This window comes from Lichenostomus cassidix, chromosome 2 (assembly GCF_008360975.1).
Source record: "Lichenostomus cassidix isolate B80296 chromosome 2, HeHo_3.0, whole genome shotgun sequence".
Taxonomy (NCBI): Eukaryota; Metazoa; Chordata; class Aves; order Passeriformes; family Meliphagidae; genus Lichenostomus; species Lichenostomus cassidix.
The window spans coordinates 16860638-16883095 of NC_139482.1; the positions used below are offsets into that span (position 1 = coordinate 16860638).

At 39.1% G+C, this 22458-nt stretch overlaps 1 protein-coding gene across 3 annotated transcripts in view; it reads left to right on the plus strand.

The window, feature by feature from the left end:
* The window catches only part of PRTFDC1 (phosphoribosyl transferase domain containing 1), a 44008-nt gene extending 36193 nt beyond the window's left edge, over positions 1-7815 (plus strand). Inside the window, exons 5-10 of one of the 3 annotated variants that reach the window (XR_014849704.1) lie at positions 1922-1939; positions 3329-3411; positions 3828-3874; positions 4194-4241; positions 5839-5915; positions 6555-7815. Coding sequence is in view for 2 of the 3 variants with exons in the window: in XM_085050496.1 (XP_084906622.1) it covers positions 1922-1939; positions 3329-3411; positions 3828-3874; positions 5839-5915; positions 6555-6602 (273 nt within the window). In the remaining variant the exon portion in view is untranslated. The remainder of the gene's footprint in view (positions 1-1921; positions 1940-3328; positions 3412-3827; positions 3875-4193; positions 4242-5838; positions 5916-6554) is intronic. The other 2 variants (XM_085050496.1, XM_085050497.1) reach the window with 2 other exon arrangements.
* Positions 7816-22458: the final 14643 nt, after the last annotated feature.

The window sequence follows — 22458 nt, forward strand, 5'->3', positions numbered from 1 at the left end:
TACTCCTGCACATTATCTTCAGGTGTCCACTGACTGAATCAAGTGATTTCCTTATGCCTCAGACCCAGGTGTCATGAGTTATTCTTCAGAAGTGTTTTTCCTACTTATGACTTCACTCAGGAAGCCAGATGAGAACCAAATTGTTTCTGGATGCAAATGGCTTCCTTCAAAAAAATGTGGTCCTACACACCTGTCATAAGCTTCTCCTGGACATGGTTTTGGTCTCTTCATCTTTTCTAGACAACTGACACGTGTCTATTCTTTCTTGAAAGAAGAAATTTCTAGAGGCAGCACATCTTCAGACTTTTGTTGTTAAGGGGCCTTTAACTTTTTGCCTCCACAGGACTAGGCGTTTGAGATCCAAAGTTGTTTGTGTCAGCAGCTGAGAGGTTGAAAGTCAGGAGTGCCAGGCAGGATAACCACCAGTGAAACCTGTTATGAAAACACCAAAAAGGAGCCTCCCTCCAAGATTAATATACATTCCACCAGAGCTCAGTCTAAATTAGTGGCTTTCTTGAGCGATATCTCCATTGCTGACATCTGCTCAACTGCTACCGGGAGTTCCCTCCACACCTTTACCAAGTGTTTTGCCGTTTCAGAAATATCCAGGTATAATACAATGTGTGGTAACATGTTTCTGCAGTGCTTAATCCATGAAGTATGCCATGTCTCCCTGCCAAGCACTGTGATTGTTAGGAAGAGCTGCAGTATGAATATAAATATGGATAATCTATATTAGTAATTTCTGTTTTGAAGATTAAAATTTATTTACATATCAGTTAATGAAGCTGTTAAAGGTGTGCTGGTTGTGAGTGTGCTCCCTTCACACACTCCTCTGTGTGTTTGAGTCTCTCTCTTACAAGTCTCAGCCTTGGGTTTCTGTTAGGGAAAAGGAAGTTAGACAGTCTCCATGTTAGGTATGTAGCAAAGCCAACAAGCGTGACAGAAAGGAAGTGGGATGTAAAGCAGGCTGGTGAATACTGCATGGATACGAAACTATGTGGTCTCGAGGTTTTGCAGGACACGCAGCGTGCACATGCATGTAAGATGTATATATTGATAGACAGATAAAGGTATTTGTGGAATAACTTTCCTCTTGCTACCGCACATTTCACTTCAGAAAATAGATCTTAATGCAAGATTGTAGGAGTCCATCCTTTTGATCATGCATATGATCATGCCTACTAATAAATAGATTCATATTTCTTCTACTAAGGACATTACATCTTATTATTGCTTTTAGTAGACGAACAGAAGTCTCCCTAGACATTGTAATTCCTGGAACAGTGATAAACCATTTCAGCAAAAAGATTAGCCTGTGTGATGTTACTGTCATTAAGCTTGACATCACTGCTCTTGGCTGGACTATTCCCCTCCTCTTCAAATAATACTGATTTCAGCAGCAGTATCTGAAGAGAAAGAGGGTGCTTCACAGTATGAGAGTGGGTGTTACAACTTGGCCTGTAATCCATTACTGTGAGGTTGCTTGGGTGTGGGTGGAAGGAGGAAGAGCATTTATTTCAGAGAAAGAATATTATTGCTGTATTCTCAGATCAACATTGGAAATAGTAGTTTAGTGAACTACAGGGTACACTGTAGTACACAGCTAGAGACGCTGGAATGAAGTGAAGCTCATCCTATTTGGATTTCTTCCATCTAATTTTATTTTCCAAAGTTACATCCGTTCTTGAACAAAGAGGATAATCTAGACAGAGCTGAATAAGTTGTGGTCCCTGACTGCAGAGCTTGCTCTTACAGCTGGCTCTTTTTCAGGGCACAAAAATGAAACAGGAAACTCCTTGTGTCCTACTGTGTTATACATATGCATATGGACCTATCTTCGTTTCCCTTTTTCAAACATTTGCTTCTTTTACTATGTGAATATAGTGTAATTGTATTCCTTTTTGTTTGTTTCTTCCAGAATGTTCTAATTGTAGAGGTAAGCTGGGTGCTTATGTCATATTGTACTTAGATAAAGTCACGTAGCCAAATCATGATTGGATGTTCACTTTCTAGAACCTGTCTACACTAAAACCTGTTTACACTTCTTTCATGGGGGGTGGTGCAGAGGGAGGAGGGTTGATTTTCTTAATGGCCTCTCAGTCTTTTTGAAATTGCATGACAGATCAAACTACATTGCTGTCACTCTAATTGGTGCTATGCCTTGTGATACCCTGAAGTATTTGTTTCTGCATCAACTCCTGTTCTGCAAGTTGTTCTGTTCCTTGGAGTACAATGAATCAACTGCAGTGATGCCCTGCATTTCTGAGGTGTATGACTTTGAAATAGTGGCCCTGCATATGCTTTACAGCCCCAGGGTTGTTCACAGTCTGGTTGGGAGTGTCAGGGATTCCCTCAAGCCCCCCCAACTCCTGCATCCAGCATTTCACCCAGCAGTGTCTCTGGGGCACAGCCCATCACAGAGCTGTTGCTGATCTAAGTCAACAATGTTCAGTTGTAGAGGGAAAAGTGCCACCACACGGGTGCTCCAAATTCTCATGTACTTAATATAGGTGATTGTCTTTGAAAATGTTGGATAAGCAACTGGGACAGCTAGAGAGCACAGTGGGATCTGCCTGGCAGTTCAGACCCAGTCTGCTTGAGTGGGAAGTAAGCTGGACAGTGTAATAAACTGTATTGGAATTGGAATTTCTTTTCTTAGCAAAGGATGTGAAAAAAGCCATCAGCCACAGAGATGGCCGGTTACCTGAATAGCTTCTAAGAGCTCCATATTTACTTGTTCTAACTGCTTTAACAGAAATTTAAAATGTCCACAGCAAATTTTGTTAATGCTATTAAACAGCTGGAGGGCAGAGACCTAGTGTTGCTAATCCACCCGAGAGCTCAGGATCAACAGCTGCTCTCCATGGTCAGTTTGGTAACCAGGTACCTACTGATCTCATTGAGATGATACTGGGTATGGCAGTTCTGGAGAAACCACATTTATTCTGTGCTAATAAAATAACAAATAGGGCAGATTTAGTCCCAACATGGAGACATGTTGACATGCTGTGATCTTGAGCATAATATGAAAAGTCTAATCCCTGCATCCTTGCAATGTCCAGTAAAGTTATCTCCAGCCCCGTGTTACAGTCCAAGTACTTGCAACATTGCTATTTTCAAGAGGAAGTGGACAGTCCTTGAACTGATAATTTTATGAATGGAAAGTGCTTGCTTCAAGCACCTTATTTGGATGTGGTTTACAATGCACTGGAAAAATAAATCATCTCCACAAAATAAGAAGGTGGAACTGTTCAGTCATTGTTCAGATTTCCTCCTTTCAGCTTTTCTTTGTGTTTTACTTACTTTATTTTTCATGTTTTGTAAGGATATTGTTGGAACTGGAAGGACCATGAAGGTTCTGCTCAATACTATAGAAAAATACAAACCAAAAATGATTAAAGTGGCAAGGTGAGTAAGACAATCACAAGACTTACTAATTAATTAGCCCAGGCCAGGATATTTTCCAGTGTAGATTCCCATTCAGAGATCCTACTTTAATTCCATGCTACAGTGTCACAAAGGGAGCTGAGCAGAGGAGCTGCCTGAATCACTATGGGGAGGGTGAAGGGAAGGAGGGGAAATGCGTTTGTATTGTTCTGCCTTAGGGATGACCCTCCAGCCATTTCAAGACTGGCACTAATGGACTTGGGAGGGGAATACACCCACCTCTTCCCTGCAGTCAGGATGTTGTCGGGAAGAGAAGCAGAACAAGAACAGGGAGTCACATGGCTCAGAAGATTTTTGATAAGAGGGAATAATTTTTATGTGTTGTATTCAGCTACATATCTAGATTTAATTGGCGTCTATTTTATTTTTAATTACAGTTTGCTGGTGAAAAGAACATCTCGGCCTGATGGGTACAGACCAGATTGTAAGTGTTGGGAAAATCCCTGCTTGACAGTAAAAGTTACCACTACTCTGTCACTTGTCTTTCATAACATCCCATGGAATGCTAGAAGCATTGTAAAATACCAGTTGTCAATGGGTCTGTGGGACACAGTGGATTTGTATAACTGTCATTTGGAAAGCCTGCCCTACTTATGTTTTCTGCAGAATACTAACTTTATTGGGAAATTTTAAAAGGGTTTAATTTTATCAATGGAAGGTGAGTGTATCTTCTGTCTCTGACAAACAATATCGATGAGAATTTCTATTTCTTCTTTTTCCTTCCTCATTGCATCTCTCTGGAGGAGCTGCAGAATTCCATCTGAGCATGAAAGGTGTTTTATTGTGACTAGGTATTAACAAGTTTTACATTTTTTATTCACAAAAACACTTCTAATTACTTTTTAAGAAGTATTATTGTTCAAAGGGAAAACATTGAAAATATAATTAAATCCCACCCCCCAAAAAGCAGAAGATAAATTGGGCTTTTTAAACTTCCTGCTGCTGCTTTGTTCCCACCACACCAGCACCACTTCTCTCTAAATTATTGGTCCTGGTACTGTGTTATGATGAAGCTGTAAATGGAGCTATACCAAGCGATTGTCATTTTAGACTTATTTAGAATAAATGATGTAATAACAGGTATGTGGCTAAATATGAAAAGAATAGATCCATCTAGAAGAGATCAACCAGTACTTGCTACTGAAGAAGGCTCTGGTCAGCTGAGCTGGGGAGGAGGGTAGAAGGAGAGTAGGCAGGTGAGTACCAGGAGGCAGCATGAAGGGCTTTGATTTGGGATGTGGGAGAGAAGTAAACTTTATGGAGCAAAAATGACTTAAACGTTGGGCATGGCCCTGAGGTTTTAGCCCTGTAATCTGAACTATGACCTGATCATTTTTTTGATACATATTTTTATACAGTGGAGTGGTATTTTTAGGATTTAGAATTTAATCCAGTAAATTAAGGCATATATTTGTCTGGATTCACTAATGTTAAACATATAAAAGAGGCAATAAAATTACTTCATGAAGGGTAGCTTTGTATTTTTATGTATTAACTTGTAAAATGAAACAAGTTTTATTGTTGTTTATTCATAGTGTGACGAATTTTATAAAACATCAGAGATCTCCTTTGTAAATCACTGACATTGCTGTATCATTTCCTCACTTACCCAAATTTACAATTCCAAAGTGTCTATTACCTCCAATCTTGAACAACTGAATAAATTCCTTACCTGAATACCTGTAGAATTTTTTATGTGGACCTAGTTTTGCATCTGCAATATTGGGTTTTTCTCTAGATATTTAGTGAACAATTTGGAAAAGTCCAACTTCTTTTATAAAGTGCTGATATTGCACAGACCTTGACACTCAAAAGGGTGCACGTCTGTGCTTAGCTTCAGGTATGTGAGTTGTATAATTCAGATACACTGCATGCATTTACTTTGTTAAGCATGTGCTTGAATCTTCATAAGGTTGGGGCTTTAATTTAAGAAGCATTTGGCTCATTTTGGTAGCATAAAATACAAGACGGATTTTGCTATTCTTAGCAGAAAATATAGAAATCTCTGAATGTTGCTTCTGATTTAATCTTCTACATTTTCCCATCATTACTGTGATACTGAACAGTAGTCATCACACGTATATACCAACAGAGCTTCCAAATGCAAGCAGAATTTTCCAGCTCTGATTTTGGCTTCCTTCCACAATGTGCCAGTGATAATTTTACACCACTCTCCTCTCCTCTGACTATTCACATCCCTGTCACAAGTACTGTATGACTGGGAACTGGTTATGGGGCTGCTGCTGACCTTGATGTCTCAGATTCATAACATAGCGCCAGTTGATTACATATATGCAGAGTTGCTTGTTGAGAACCAGACATGAATTTAAGGGCTTGTAACTGCCACTGATCTTGTATTGATGGTGTTTGTTATTTGTCTCAATACAGATTATGGATTTGAAATTCCAGATTTATTTGTGGTAGGTTATGCCTTAGACTACAACGAGCACTTCAGAGATCTAAATGTAAGTTTCTTATTAAAAAAAATAGTTTAAAAAGTCACTGGTTTACTTTTCCTGTATTTATTCCCATAAATACCCCATAATTTTTCTCCTCCTTGGGGCCCTAAGGAGGTATGTCTTTGACATGGTGGGGAACCTTTCAGTGAGTGTAGAACTCCCTGCAAAACCTCACATAATCCAGAGGAGTCCCAGCTCAGCACTGTGAACAGATCCTTCCCCCTACGAGTTCTCTAAACTTCCATCTTCTGTGAGCCTAGGACTTCTCAGTTCCACCATTGCCAGTATGTGCAGGGACAGCAGCAAAAGTGAAACACAGCCACAGATCACACAGGTTGTCTGAATGCTATTTGGCCTGTCCCTTTTCTCAGAGAAGCGAGGGTGGAAAAAGGTGGAAACCTTGCCTTTGCTTCTTGTGGTACTCCCAGGGGTGCACCTCAAAGCTGGGATTTCAAGTGGGAAAACTTGCTGTAGCTAGAAAGTGAAATCAGAATTCACTTCCAGATGTCTGGAAAGGAAAGAGTAATTGTAAGATTACTAGGCTGGCCAAGCCTAAGTATTTCTGAACAAGTAATTAATAATTAATAATTAATAATTAATAATATACTCAACCATGCTTTTGGAATCTGTTCTATTTTTTTTCAGCACATATGTGTTATCAACGATCATGGCAAAACAAAATACAGAGTCTGAAGCAGTAATATCCACACCTGAATATTTCTGTGATGCAGAAATTTGACTACACTCCCTCAAGCATCTCCCAGAAGAGCGACTCGACTGACTCGTATGTCTTTCAACTCAGTATAATAAGGGGTTTACTCTAGAGATACAGTCTGAGAGCTCTTATCTAAAATGTGATGCATAGGACTTTTACAGTTACTACCTTTACTAAGTATTAAAATTACCACATAAGATGCCTTTTGACTAATAACTTGCCTGCCTCAGGTCTCACTGTGAACACATCTTTTCTTTGCTCAGTCCCTTGTTCCACCTATTGCAATTCATGTACTTCACCGTATTGCATAAGACCATTTAAAAATGCCATTCTGAGCATGAAGATTATTGTACAAGATTTCATTGACTTCATTATGCCTTTAGTTTTGGTCAGATATGCTACTACCCAATTGAAAGAATTGCTATGATTTAAATCCACAAGTCAAAACCTTCAGCAGAAGTTCTATGCTGTGTTACAGTTCATTACTCATTCTTCCAAACAAAGTTTAGTTCTCAGAATACACTGAATTAGAGTGCAGGTCAAAATGAACCTTTGCAAGACACTGGATCTGAACTTGGAAGATATTATGGTTCTGGTATGTCACGTAGACATAGATGTAACCTGTTTAATGTGCTGAATTTTAATCAAGACAAACCAAGGCCAGGCAGGTTTGAATTTCTGCATGGTATCCCTTTCTTCTCTAGGACACAAGTATAAAAATTAACAGTGTTCTCCTGAGCTTGTATTCTTAACTAAACCTCATAAACACAAAAGTTTAATGTTAGTCAGACAATTATTCAGTTATGATTTGATTTTTGTAGCATGTCTAAGTTGAGACTTTTTGTAACCATCTGTCATCGTCGAGAATACAGATCTGACAATGATGAAGAAGACTTGTATAGAAAAAAAAGAAAAATGTATAGGACAACACAGAAAACAAGTAAATGCAGGAGTACTGTAGACTCTAGGTTGCTTCCTTTATAATTGTGTTTGAAGAAGTTTGTGAATTTACATGCTGTATTAACTGCACAAAATTGAATTCTGTACTGAATATAAATGTTCTTAACAACTTCCCAAGGGAAACCAATGCAAAGTAAGTAGCTCTGTACCAGTAGCTTTGCTCTGAACTGTGAGAGGCAGATTGTTATTAGCTGCAGATTCCTACAAACTAATAAAGAAACATTAAGAATACTAGTTAAATTGCACAGTTGTTTGTTTTCCTGCTTCAGCTTATTTCACACATCCCATAAAAGCTTTTTAAAAATATGCATTTGCCTGGTAATCTAAACACACCATATATGTGTATTCTATTGTTATTTGGATAAAATTCATTATGTTAAGGGAATGAAAAAGATCAAAGAATTATGGTGATTGCTTGAGAAATGCCTTAACCCTCTCTTCTCTACTCCTTTAACCTGTATTTTAAAAGAGTTCTGTTGAAAAGCTTTCCCTCATGGTAAACTGCTTCTGTTTTAGAGAATCACGCATACCTTTACAGAACCTGGAAGAAGCTGCTGAAGAGTTTAATCCCTTTTTGTTTTATTGGAGTGTTATAGCTTTTCTTAATGCTTCTGTCTGCTACAGATTTAGTAGTAATGACACATTGCATAGACTAATGTGCTTAGGCTAAGTCTAAGATATCCATTAGGTTATTTACTTTTTTTCCTTTCTTCTTAAAAAATCACAATCCAATTCACCTTGCTACAATGGTCAGTTTTCAGCAACAACAAAAACGTAGCGAGTTAGTGTAAAATTAGTGTGAAAATGTGAAGTACTGTAGATACACATAATTCAGACAGTGTTAAAATTGTTTAATTGGAAGACTCAGACTATTAAAATCTATATGCTTAATAGAAAAGACCAGATTTCTAGAAAATATGAGAACTGGAATATTTCTTCAACTTCCATTTCCTCCTGTCGTCATATTTTTAACATTGTGAAAAAGCACCACACAGATTTCACTAGTGAATCTGCATGTGGAATTATACTGTGAATAAGGGGGCTGTTCTCTTCCACTGTCATATTTGAATTTTGTACCTTTATGTATCTGAGCATCTCCAAGTATCTCAGCTGCCATCCATGTTACTCTTTGCTTGAAGCACTTCCACCTGAAAAATTAGCTTTCAATTACTTGAACTATTACACTCCAAAATATCATTAGTGTAACTGAGGGAACAAATAATCATGCATATAAGACTGATTAATGTTTGGCTTAGTCTCTTTGGTGTGCTCAGAGAATTTATTATCTTGTGTTTTGGTAAGAGTGTTGATTCCACTCCTTAAAAGGCCACTAAACATTTTTTCAGTTGTGGCTGCACCCTATGACCCACAAAGCTATGTTTGGGTTTTTTTTAATCAGTTCAGCAACATCTGTTACTTAAGAGGAGAAGATGTTCTTTAAATTCCATTCTTTTCCTTGGAAAATTGTGTTTATGGGCAGGCTTCTGTTTTTATCTCAGTTTTTCGTCTTATGCACTTAACACCAGCAGCTTTTCCCCACCTGTTGAATACAAATTAGCATGGACAGTAATTTTGTTTAAAGTGATGTAAATACTTATCAGACATCAGGTTTTAGACTTATTCAGCCCATTTATGTTTACATTGGGTCCAATTCCAAAATATCCAAAAGTGATTTTCTGGAGAGAAGGTCAAAGTAGGAAGAATAATTCTTGCACCTTGGTTAATGGAATATAAATTAGGATTTCATGTTACAAGCCATAGATATGGTCTAAATATCTAGAAATTTCTGCCTAAAGGACAGAATTTAAATAGTCTAAAAAGTCTGTAATTAGGATATTTTTTCAATTGAATCAGCTTCTGCACTCTTCTAGTTAGAGCTGAACACAAAGTAGAAAATCATGTGTGGTTGGTTGATTGCTTGCTAATAGTGTTATATTTCTTGACTATGTTATATTAATCCTCAAAGTGTTTCTAATAAACTTGTATAATATAAAATTCCAATATTTTCCCCCAAAGTACAATACTAACTGTGATATTCAGCTGCAAAACAGTTTCTGATCCGTGAAAGAGTCAAATCATCACAGTTTATGCACAGCAAAATGCTTAACTTTGAGATGTACTTATGTCATGAGTCATTATTATTGTTCTATGGTAAGAATAAGATTTATTTAAATACAAATATTGTGAATTCTAAATTTTAGTATTTCTTTATACTGAAGAAGATAAAGGCTGAATCATCTGCTCTGCATATCTTGAATTTTGATTTTCTCAGATAACATAGCAGTGAAAACCACGATTGCAGTCAAGCTTTTTACACATGAAAACTGTAATTGATTCAAGGTACCTCGAAAACTTTAATTTTCAGTTTCAGTTAAAAATGCAAGTCTCAAAAGAAAACCATTACAGGGCTGTGTAGCAAGAGTCAGAGGGATTCCTTGCCCTTTTGTAAAACCATGATATCTGAGGATGCTTTTTCCTTCTTTTACCTTTTTTAATGTTTTCTGAAACCTCTCATAGTCTAAATATAAAGATCTGAGATGAATGCAGTATCTCAGTGCACTAGGAAAGGTGTCTTAAATTATTTTTCTCCTTAAATTGGAGGGAGAAATATAGATACATAAGTTACTGTAGGTGTGTGTTACCTCAGTGCAGTCTTCCAAAAGTTAGCTGTGGCTGTACTCTCCAGATGACTCAGGGGGCTGTGCTTGTCTCAGTGTCCCCATTTGAAACCTCCTAGCTGAGAGAAGCAGAGTGTCAGGTGCTTTAGCCATCCTCCCAAAAAACTGAAGATAAAGTAGAGGGAAAATAAAAGCTTGCATCCTAGTTTCATAGACTTTTCACAATTGCTTTTTTAATGCCACACTCCTTCCTCTGGGAAGGCAGCCATGTCCAGCTATCCCAGCACCTGAGCTGAAGTGTTTGTATCGCTAGGGAATGGCTGCTGTGCTTGCCAGGGATATTCAGAGCAGTGACAGCACCACAGCAACACTTGGCCAGCCAGACAAGTTTGATCACAAGCCATAAACTATACTGTGGGATTATTTTGTAGTGTTAAATGGATAATTATTTGCTAAGAAGCAGCAATATTATACAATTCTAAATGATTAGAAGGGAAAGACACCCCAAATAAAGAAGGCAGTACAAACATACTGAGGAAAGGTTGTCCTTTATTTTGCAGAAAACACACAAAATTTTTTAGAAGGGAAAAAAAGAGACATCAGTTCTGGGTGAGGTTCCATAAGCCCTTTGAAGGCTGTCAGCTGTAGTTTGGATGCTTGTGCTGTTACGCAGAACTGGCTGACCCTGCCTTCCTTTCTGTCAATAAACCAGTGCTTGGTTTCTTTGTACCTTCACATGAACACATGCGTAGCCGCAGCTGAACTTTTCACTGCTGCCAGCAGTTGTTTTGGAACACCAAGGGGTTTCCAAATGCAGAAATTTAGACTCAATTAGTTAAATACTTGCTGTCAAGCCTTGTTCCTTCTGCTGCTGCATGGAGCAATGAACTACTGACAAACTATTGGAGTCTGCAGTACAGCGATTTATGTCTAATACTAAGTTTTGGATACTGTTCAGAGGATGACCTTTAGTTTGTTTCAGGAGTGGCATGAAAGTTTTCCTCTGTTTTTCCATAGCAGAAAGAGACAAAAATTACTTGTAGTACTGTAGTTCTAGCAGTCTGTCTTCAACCTACTTGATTGGGGCTCTGATAATGGTAAGAAAGTCTTGTTTCTAATCATAACACAAAATTTCATTAAATTAACTCATTACTACATGTGTTCAAAAATCCATTGTTCTTAAGTAGAGCTTTGTACATTTATCAGTGCTATTAAGTCATGAGGTTACACAAGGGACAGCTATTGCTGGAAGACATATGTTATGCCTTCATAGTTGTTGAATTTGCATAGAAAAACATTGGAATTTAGCTAAGATGTTTTGAAAGCAGTGCCAGAAAACAGAGTTATCTTGAAGTGCCTTTTCTCAGCAATATTCCACTTTCCTACACTTCTAGAAGTATTAATCTATTTTCTTCAGATTTCTTATCTCCAGTTACACCCTGGTTTTATGCTCTATTCTATCACAATGTCTTTTAACCAAGTCCTTGCCAGTCCTGTAGTTTTTAAGGACAGTCACAAATGCTTGTTGTTTACCAGGAAAGTTAAGCCCTTTTTCTGAAACATTCAAGAGCAGATTTTCAAAGGTGCTTATGCATCCAAGAAAATGTTACAGGATTTCACCTGCTTGGGTAGATGCCTAGCAGTGTCCTTCAGTGACCATGTACCTTTGCAAATATGTTTCTTGCCTAATCTGGATAGACTGGGAAAATATGCAGTAATGTAGAAGGAAAACAGGAGGGTATCTCACACAAAAATGAGAGGCAAGTACAATTGTGTCATTAGTTGATGTGGGCATGAATCTCTCTTTGTCTTTCTGAACCATGCAAGTGTTTAATTGATTTATTTGTTTGGGTTTTCATAAGAATTATTGTATTAGTGTTTCTGCTCTTTCTTAGGAAATTTGGAATGAAGTGAGAGTGCTCAAAATTTAGCTTTTGGAAAAAATAACTCAGCATAAACATTAGCACAGAGAGACAGAAAACAGATCAGCTAAAAAGGAATATCCAACAACAGTGGCAGAAGAGTCAAGGAAAGTAAAAAATGAAGTGTCATAAAAAAACTTTATCTGTATTGATTGGAATGGATCCACCAGTGGGTGTACAGGCAAGATATTAAAATTGGTTAAATATGACCTGCTAAATGAGTGTGGAGATGGAAGCTTTCTGCTGAGAGCCAGTTTGGTCCTGGGCCCATTTGTGCCATATGGGAAAGAAAACCATAATAAACTGAAATTGTTTATCTTCCTTCAGAAGCATTTCACGTAATAACATGATGCTATTAACTGCATTCAAGCTTTTAACTGCAAACACTCAACTGAAGCATGCAGTATTATTTGGCCTAACCTGTAGACAAGAGAATCTCAGCCCTGTAAAGTCAATCTCTGTCTCAAATTTAATCAAGTACTAGACACCTATGTCACTCCATCTGCACAGATCTCAGTATTGCTCCTCAAAGCCTCTCTGTCTTATTTTCTGAGATTTTAAGGTCTTCCATCTCAAGCATTACCCCTATTCCTTACATCTTAATTTCTCCCAATTCCTCTTAGCCTATTGACCAATTTACAGGCTAAGTAGCGGCTGGGAGACTTTGTATCCAGAAGTATCAGAGTGGAGGTGAGCGTCTTGTTTGGCACAGAGGGAGGATTTTGTGCCACCACCGTTGTCATTGAGACATAAAGGAGCACAGCAAACATCCTTCTTTGCTGCAGCCTTTCTAGTTCCAGTACTCAGACAAACAGAAGAGGGTTTATCCCAGCCAGGTCTGGATCACATTGTTGATCCTGTCACGCCTCAGCCATATCTCGCAGCAGTCTAGCCAAAATATGCCTCAAAATATTTTAATATTTTCCCCACACAAGTCACAAGCTGGAGTCCAAAGCTAGCCAGTGTTTTCCTGATTATGGTCTGTTTATTTATAGAAAAAGAGTCAAACATAAGAACACATTTCCTACGCAGAAGGGAAAAAGGGAACCAAGTAACATCATGGCACTGCCCCAGGCAGATCTGAAATATTTAGTTGGGAATAGATTTACCAGGGTTATTTTCCATCCCCTAAACTCTGTTTAGACTGTCTCAACTTCAGCAGTCTCCGAGACATGTAAATTATTTTATGCAGAAGGGCAACAGTATTTTGTGAAGCCCAGATATGTTGTGAAAACTGTATGTGAAGCTACTCAAGAAGGAGTGCGTGCTCTCTGTATTGAATGACACACTCACTCCACAGCCTACAATCCCCATTGCTACAGAGGAACACAGACCAAGTGACCATCGCTGCTCATACACCCTGAGTTAAAGCCCTATGGAGTCTGAGCAAGATCAGAGCCACAGATTTTTGGTAGTATTTGTGTACACATGAAAATAGGATCATTTTCAATGTGGATGTTAATCCAAACAGTCCTTTTGCTTCCTTTAACATAATGGCATCAGCCTAAAATTAGGAATAGATCATACTGTTGTTAACTACTAGAATGTAAATTTTGGGCACAACATTTAATACATCACTAAACATGACAGGAAAGCAGCGGTGCAGTTTGAAGTAAGGCTCACCACAGATTCATCCACCAATGTCCTCTGGAAGTCTTTGCTGTTGAGGTAAATGTTTATTACCTGAGGAGACAAAGGCACATCATGGCTGTTCTCAGCCATCATTAGGCAGGCTTTCCAAATTCAGAATAATTTACAAGGCTCATTTCTAGTCAAACAAAAAGAGTAGAATATAAGTTCTTGTTTATGAGTCATAACAATCATCACAGAGCACAGCTGCTTTATTCTGCTCTGTAGTTCACCTGCCCATGAATTCCAAGGCTTTCTCCCTTGAGGCTCCTCAAGACCAACCTGGCCTGCCTAAAGCCACAGTTTCATCCACAACCATTATCCTGACAGAGCAGGTAGAACCTCTACATCTTGCACCTTAATTTGCTAAGAGAAACCCTTTCCCAGCCAAAGCACTAAACTATGTAAAATTGTTATCAGTTATGTAGCTCAGGAGTAGCCACAAAGTACTGGGTATCAGCACAGCCTGTGGGGTAACAGGCTTGGGTTGAACTGGAATGGGGATGGTGGCATTTTACCCTGCCCTTTTTGGAAGGGCTGGGCTGGGAGGATGAGAAGGACAACCACAGCCTTTGGTTTATGCAGCAGCCAGAGCACCTCGTCAGAAGCACAGTGCTCCCTCAGGGCTCAGAGCCTCTTGTGGCAGCTCCCAGTGTCAAGTCCAGCACCCTGCTGAGGTCTCCTGGTATTTTCCAAGCTCAGCTCCCAGTGTTAGAGCAGATGGGATCACAGTTTAAAACTGTAAAGGTGTAGGAGTTAGCTTTTCACCGAGAACAAGCTCTAAATAAAAAATGTCTTCATGCTACCTTTATAAACATCCCTGCTCTTATCCCGAGGGTTTGTGTTGCTCTCCCTGGCTGCCTTGGTTCAACTTCTTTCCAGAACCAGTTTTTCTCACCCTCCACTGGCTCTCACTCTTGCCTGAGACTGCTTCATAAATGTGTATTTTATAGTTCAAAATTATCATTCCTGACCTACCACTCCCTTCCCAGCCCACGGCTACAACTGAAATAACAGGGTGAGTGGGAAAAAGTTATTTTGAAAATCAAGAAAGTAGGTGATTTCCATGTTTAAGTTTAATCAAAATTATAGTGCCAAGATGCGTGAAACACTAAGACAGCAAGGCCTGGCTGATGTTCTTTGCTGCTGTTGAAAGAAGCTACTGCCTTCAGACAGTTTCGATATATAGGGAAATGTAGTGTCCCAGTAGGTAGAACTGTATTGATCATAAAAACTGAGAGCTAGCAGATAAAGATCTGCAAACTTTTAAATAATTATTTAAGAATTTAGAGTTTGGAGGGGCTCTGGCTTTTTAAAAATTTCCCTCTTCCCTGACACACTTTGCAAAAGTCCTCTACCAGCTTGTTTTCAAAAGTCTTCTAATTAGTCATTCCAGGAAAACAAGCATTTATGATTTATTCTTTTGTGTATAGGTTCATCTAAGGTGAAAAATCTTGAGAAATTGCCATCGCTCTTCTGAGTTAATTCATACCAAATTTGCTCTAAAAGTTAGCTTTAAAGTATGCAATTAAGCATTCATGTGTCACTATCTGAATAATTGCTTTCTGAAAGAAAAAAAGTAATTTTTATTTATCTATAATGTTCCTATAACAGTTGTTAGTAGAAACATAGACATAGAAAAACAGCTCAAAATAAAAATCAGTTTTTTCTATCCATATTTTAATAAAGTCTCTGCTAAAAGGTATTTTTCTATTTCTCATATTCTCAGTCATTTTCCAGAATTGTACCAGAACTTTCGTGTTCAATGTTTTAAGTCAATAAATTTAAGTCACAGAATTCCTGCTTCATTGCATATCGAGTGTTTCATTAGCTCTACTTTACTGACCTTAGAAATTCCAGTTAAGGGAACCCCCATAAGTCTGGTTTTAACTTAAGATGCTCCCTTGCCCTCCTTCCAGTAAGTATATTTCAAAGGTGGCAATGCAGATTGCTCATCCAAATTAACTTTCTTGTTGCCCTCCCTCGTGCTTTCCGCAGCAGATCAATGTGCCTTATTTCTTCCAATACATCTTGGGTGTGTTCACAGTGGATCACAGGGCTCCCATTTGAGTGCTGAATTACCTCATCAGCCTCAAAATTGTTTTCTCTTGCACCCGTGACATTTTATGGCACAATAAGGCAGCCTTGAAGTGAGAACAACTGGCTTTAGAGGAATATCCTTCATCATTTCAGCCCTTCCGGTCATGACAATAGCATAGAATATATGCTGGGCCTCATCTAAATTCCTGCCATGGATTTTTGTGGCAATGCCAGAGACTGCTGATCTGCTTTTCCCAGTGCCTTGCAATCAGTAGCTGTTTCAGCAGCCCCAGGTTTGCTTTCCCTCTCTGGACTGGGCAGGCACCTGCTTTTGGATTTAGCCTGCTTCACCTATGCACCAACTTGCTCCTCTTTGTCTCTAAAGATCTGTCAGTCTTTTCAAAAACAAGAACTTTTTTCCTGACAAAGCCAGATTCTTGGCACATTCTTCCAGCATTCCTTTGAACGTCCAGTCAGCAAACAACAGCACAAACACTTGCCTGCCCCTTCATTGTTTCCTGACCCTAATTTACGAGAGGTCAGTGTGATAGATGTTTAAACTAACCACAGGCTCAGTTTATGCCAGGCCATTCTATCTGAGCTTTCATGTCATATTAATTACAATTCTATTAAATTCTATTGCAATTAAAATAAAAAGCAACAGCTGTATGCTTTCAGCTCCCACCCAAATATCAGGTATTGCTGGAGGCCAGATTCCATCCCTCATTCTCCTTTCTGGATATCATCTTCCCTTCTATATCTTCATATTTTCAAATCAGTCTTGAAAAACATGGAAGATCATCTAATCGAGTAGATAGCCAAGTGTAGTGACATCCAAGAACAAAGTACTGCCTTAGATAGGACTGTTAGAAGTTGGGCCTTTGCAGATATGCCTGAGCTGGCTTTCACAGCACAAATACAGGACGTGGGCAAGAACACAGAGTTAGTTTTTCTGTTTCAAAAATCGAGAAGTTACAGACCTGATTTTAGAGACATGTATAAGCACTACTTTCAAGCTGTTATGGAGTGTGCCATAACAAATGAAACCAATGCTCTGTAGGGGCTGAGGTGTCCAGGCTTTTCATCCCAGCAGTGGCACTGCACATGACAAAGTGTCCTGTTCAGCAGCAGCACCCTGGGGGATGCTCCATCGCAGCCTGGCCAGGTGAGCTGGCCTTTAGCTAATTGGCCTCTGGCCCAACAGGTCAACTGCTAGATCACACTCTGCTTGCAGCACCGTGGCCTCTTCCTAAAACCACTGTGTTTTCACCCTCTACATTTCTTTTATTGTCTTCCTTTACCTTTTGTTTTATTTCTGGCTCTGCTTTGCCTTAATTTTGCTGGAACCAGCAGCCTTCTGCTGGGCTCTCAGACTGAAGATCTGCTGCACTTCCTTTCTGGTCTCGCAGGAGTGCTGCTGAAGCTTCTGGCAGAATTTCTTTCTTGTAGATTTTTTTCCCCCCAGACTCTACTGAAATAGCTGTTTGCCATTCCAGTAAGAGATGCTGCATTACTACCAGGAGCAGGTGGTTCTCGTTTCATAAATTCCTGTCAAGAAACTGAAACATATGACATCTTGTGAACCACAGATTCTTGCTGTCTGTCCTGACAGTTTCTCTTATCTTTCTGAGCTGAAGGCTGATCCTTAAAATGGATAAGTAAGTGATATTGCATACCACACCACTACAGTCTAGCCAAGTAATACCAAGACAAACGGCTTAGGTGGAGTCACTGCAAAATGCAGAATTAGAAAAGATCACTAGATGTTGGTCTAGACAAAACTTTTATATTTGTACTATTACTTCCCAGATGAATTAAAAATTATGTAGCCTTACAGCTCCTAAATCAGTTTAAAATCTCCTAACATCTTATAACCCCTGATTTATTTTCTTCTTCATAAAGTTCAACCTGAGGTCCTATTTGCCATTTTGCAGCCTTTCTTTGCTCCTGCCTGAGAACTAGAGTGCTGGTGACCCCAGTCAGGCACTTCAGCTTGTTCCAGTCCAGCCAAAATTGTACCACCTTAAACTTGGCAATCTGTCCAGTGAGAAAAAATGCATAAGGGAAAATGAAAAAAAGTTATAGAGAAAACTAGTTTTAAAATATATATTACAGAAGGTTATCTATGGCAAAAGGAGATATTGGGTTTGAACTTCTAAAATTCAAAATCTGAATGTCTTACATATTTTAAAATACATCTCTGGACTCCGATTGTCTCTGGCTAGGGTCTATCTGTCTATTTGGCATTATCTGAACTGAGCTAGTTGAAAGGAGATTCTGCTGTCTCCAGACGCGTTCTTCCAGTTTCTATCACTAGCCCATCACATAACAACAATAACTTTACACTTAGCTCATGAAGATATGCCAGAGAATTTTCTTCCACACCTCGCTGCAGTCCAGATGGGCTGGAAGGCAATGCAGTGTCCCGGGAACAGCCATGCCTGAGCCCATAACAACTTTTTGTCCTACTTAGTATCTGAATGTTCTTGTTTTCAGTCGTGTGCAAAGGACAAGAGCCTGGAGCTTGTGCACGTGCTGCTGGAGTGGCCCCTGATAATGTCAGTGCAATGGAGTTACAGTCATTATCCCTGACAAAAGTTACATTCTCCTGCTGCCTCCTCAGTGCATTCACTGCAAAAGAGGAAATAGCGTATTTGCAGCTGCAAGGAGCAATCCTTTCCAAGTATACTTTAATCTCTCCCCCTTAAAAAACCTGTCCTTGACTCCAGTTGTCTGACCAGGTGCTCTCTCCTCCTTGCTGAGGGTCTGCTCCTTGAGCAGCACATCATTGCTCAGAGTTTTCTCCTTGATTTCTGACCTAACTCTTCCCTGGTTTGGCTTCTGCCACCTGTGCTCTACTGAGTCAGTGTACTTGGCTCATGATGTCCATAAAGTTCAGAACTGGAGGCAAGATGAGTCTTTCTTTCTGATTTCAAACTGTCACTGTAAACATTTTAAACTGTTTATGTTTAAACTGTAATATAAAGGTATATTAAAGACTGAAGTTTGTGGGGGAAGGAGAAGGAATAGTGCATCTCTCTCAGCAACTTCCTTATGATGAGTGCAAAGCAGGAACAGACTGTTCTATTGACACTGCATTTCAACCCAAGATTCCAGAAAGCCCAGCTGTCTGCTGAGGGTCCCACAAAAGCCTCCATTGATTTATTTCTAGCTAGTACTACCTCCCTCCTCTGATCTGTTTCCTACTTTCAAGGGATTTGCTCAGGTTACTCTCCATCCTTTCATTTGGCTTCCACCATACATTTCAGCTTCCACATTTTTAATCTTTCTTACAAGGTGTTAAGGAATCCTTATTTTCTTTTCGGCATTTTCTGCAAATTCAAGAAATAGCTGCATTTAATCACCTCTTCTTCTCACTCTGTACTTTGCCTCTAAAGGATCTCATCATAAATACAATTTTGGCAGCTTTCTCCATGCTTATGATTCACCAGCTTTTCTACTTCCTATTTGTCACATTCAGATATTTTTGGTAATCTTTTAATGCCACTCCACTAAACACATTTTTCTTGCAACTCTTGGGCTTCTGTGTCCTCTTATTATAGAAACCTGATTTTGGTTTCTCACATCCGTTACTCCCACCTTGTATAACTTATGTTCCCATAGTTCTGATATGGGTAGGAAAGTGCTGATGGGTTTGTGTGGGGTCACCAGTCACCGTAACCTAAAAAACATGAGCAGCTCTCAGTGAGGTTTGGTGAATGGAAGTAGATCAAGTCTCAAAAACATCCCTTAAGACTAACTTGTACTATCCTTTGCTCATCTTTTTTTTTGGTTTTGTTTTTTCTCTTCACATGAGAAGGTGGACAATACATAATCAAGCCTACCAGATTTTTCTAAAGACAACTGTATCCAACTGTGAAGGTGTAAACACAAAAGAGAGGGGCTGAGTGCTTGGCACTGACCGACAGGGAATAACTGGGAGTAATGAGATTAAACTGAACAAAGGAAAACCAGTGAAGGTTGAACATCAGGAAAATATCCTGGCTGTGTCTATCAGACCATGGACTAATTTCCCATGGGAAGAGGTAGAAACTCCATCTCTTGAGTAATTTAAAATTAGAACAGATAAATCACTGAAAAACAGAGGGTTTGGGAACAGCCCAATTGGAATTGGAAGGGGATGAACTAGACAGTTTTGAAAGATGTTTTTAGTCTCAGTTTCTCTTCCCCTGAAGTTAAATAACAAGCCTTGTTTAGGGTCTGCTCTGACAAACCTGCAGCTGCACTCTGTTCTACTCATTATGGCCAGGTTGAAATGCTAATGTGACTCTGTCTGATCAGTTTTCTGTGCTGTGGCAACATCACAGCTAAAGCCTGGCAGGGTGTCCAGAGGAGTCCTGTACAGACCCTCATCCTTCCCAAATTACAGGCCTGACTGGGGACTGTCCTTGGATTTTTCTGCCAAAATCCTTTGTTTTTGATGGATTCCGTGTTATTTCCTATACCGCATACCCTGCTGGGCTGAGCTCCCCTAGATGGCAGAGCTGGAGCAATTTACAATGCAAAATGCTTTACACAGCCCTGCTGGAACAGGGACTGCCACAGACAGCCCTCTAATTTCTTCAGAGCTACTGGCTAGAAACAGCTTCTGTTGCCATGGTTCACTTTTTGCTGCATGTGAGAGATGGTCCAACTCCATGTGCAGTTAATGCAGTAAGGCCTTGGCCCCAAAAGGATATTGTTTCTCATAAACGATTCAAGTTTCCAGTTCTCAAAAGCAGCATGCCAAAAACATGGTTCATTTATGATTGTGTCTTTAGCAAATCCACAGGGTCCAGCAACACTGACTTTTTGAAAAAAAATCAGCTATAATACAGCTGTGCAGATGCTTGGAAAAGTAAGGAAGGTGATGAGGCAAGTTCAGAGAAGATACAAGTGACCTCCTTGTCCATTTACACTCTCACGCCTTCTGTTACGTAACACGAGGGGTTATCCCATCAGCAGCATTGCTCTCAGTCCACACTCAGCTGCTCTCCCAACAAACTGAGCTCTACTGCATTGCATTCTTTGGGTTGAAGCACAGGGGAAAACTAAATACAAACCGGGTCCCATTTTGAGGGTTTCTTTTGAAATTAAACACATAACTTCAAGTTTAAGTATCTGACTAAAAAAATATTGGAGTTCTGTTATCTCCAGAACTGTCTTCATTTTCTGTGGTTTGCTGAAGAGGACAATAGGTCAGGGGCTTTTGGTGTGTGTTATTTCTTTTTCAGCTGAGCAGCTTCACGTGGGCTGCTGCATTTCTCAGTTGGCAAAAGACTTTTTTTATACTATTGTTGGATTAGCATGAGATGCCTGAGAGTTTCCCATTTTACAGTCAGAAACAAGGAAAATATACTGACAATGGCTGTGAAAGATTTATAGAAGGGAATTACTTGGGAAGCAAGAAGATTAATCTGAACTGTTTAATCACTCTCCCATTCTTAACTACCTGAAATTGTAAGTTTAGGTAATAAAGCAAAATCCAAATCAAGAGCTGTGAGTACAACATAGCAAAAAAAAATTATCTGTGTTAATAAGTGATCAGAATCAGGCTAATCTTCTTAGCTCTGAATTTGTATAGCTTTATGGTTTGTTCCAGGAGAATTTATTTCTCATATAATGATTATTCTGTTTGCATCCAGTCTTTTATTGATAATTTCCTTGTTACTCACTCTATGTTATATTTTCCATTATATTAATATGTTTTTTTGCTGAGTTTTATAATTTCTATTTTACTCTTCTTTGATTATCTCCAGCTCATTTCACATTTACATTACCAATTTTGTCAATTTTTGCTTCCTCCCTGTATCTGTCATATCTTTATAATCACTGTGTATCTTTTTTGCTTTTCCACAGTGCAGCTTCACAGTATCAAATACTCATGTTGCAAAATTTCCCCTCATATAAAGATCAACAATAAGTTAGCTGAAAGTCATCCGTATTTCATTATATTTGGCACTGAGAAGTGCAGCTTTTAAGGAGCCTCCACCCTACAGCTGCATCACATCATTGATCCATTTAAACGCACTAATCTAGCCAAAAAGCCAATGTTTCCCATTACAACCTGTCTCTAAGTGACATCTATGTGCTAGTTTAGGAATAGATCTTCATAACAGAACTACTTTGGAGGTAAACCAGGAAAAGATATTCTTCTGGTTCAGTGCTGAACACTTGCATGCTTTTAGCCTGAAATAAGTATGGAGCTGTGTACTTCCATCCAGTTATGTAGTGGGTAAAATAAACATTGTGAGCATAGCTCACTGAATACAAATTCTGCAGTTATGGGTTGTGTGTATGACCATTTAGGTGACTAGAAATTGGCTCCTACATTGGTAGGGATTTCTCCACATATAAGGACAATTATTGAAAACTGAAATTCACAAGGAACATAGGGGAGGAGATCTAACATGTGACTATTATCCCAAAGGCCCTCAGGTCTTTATAATAGTGATTATAACACTATACCTTCATGAAAGGAGTAATGAGGCCTGATCTGACCCCAGGCTAACACAGAAGTGTGTGAGATGGCTTCTGACTTAGTTTGACTCTGTTGACATAGTTATAATACTGGAAATCCTGCTAATTAAGATGAAATGTCTTTTAAAAAAGGTTTTGCAGGTCCTGTGACAGAGGTGCATTTTGATATCAGCCTCATACAGAGA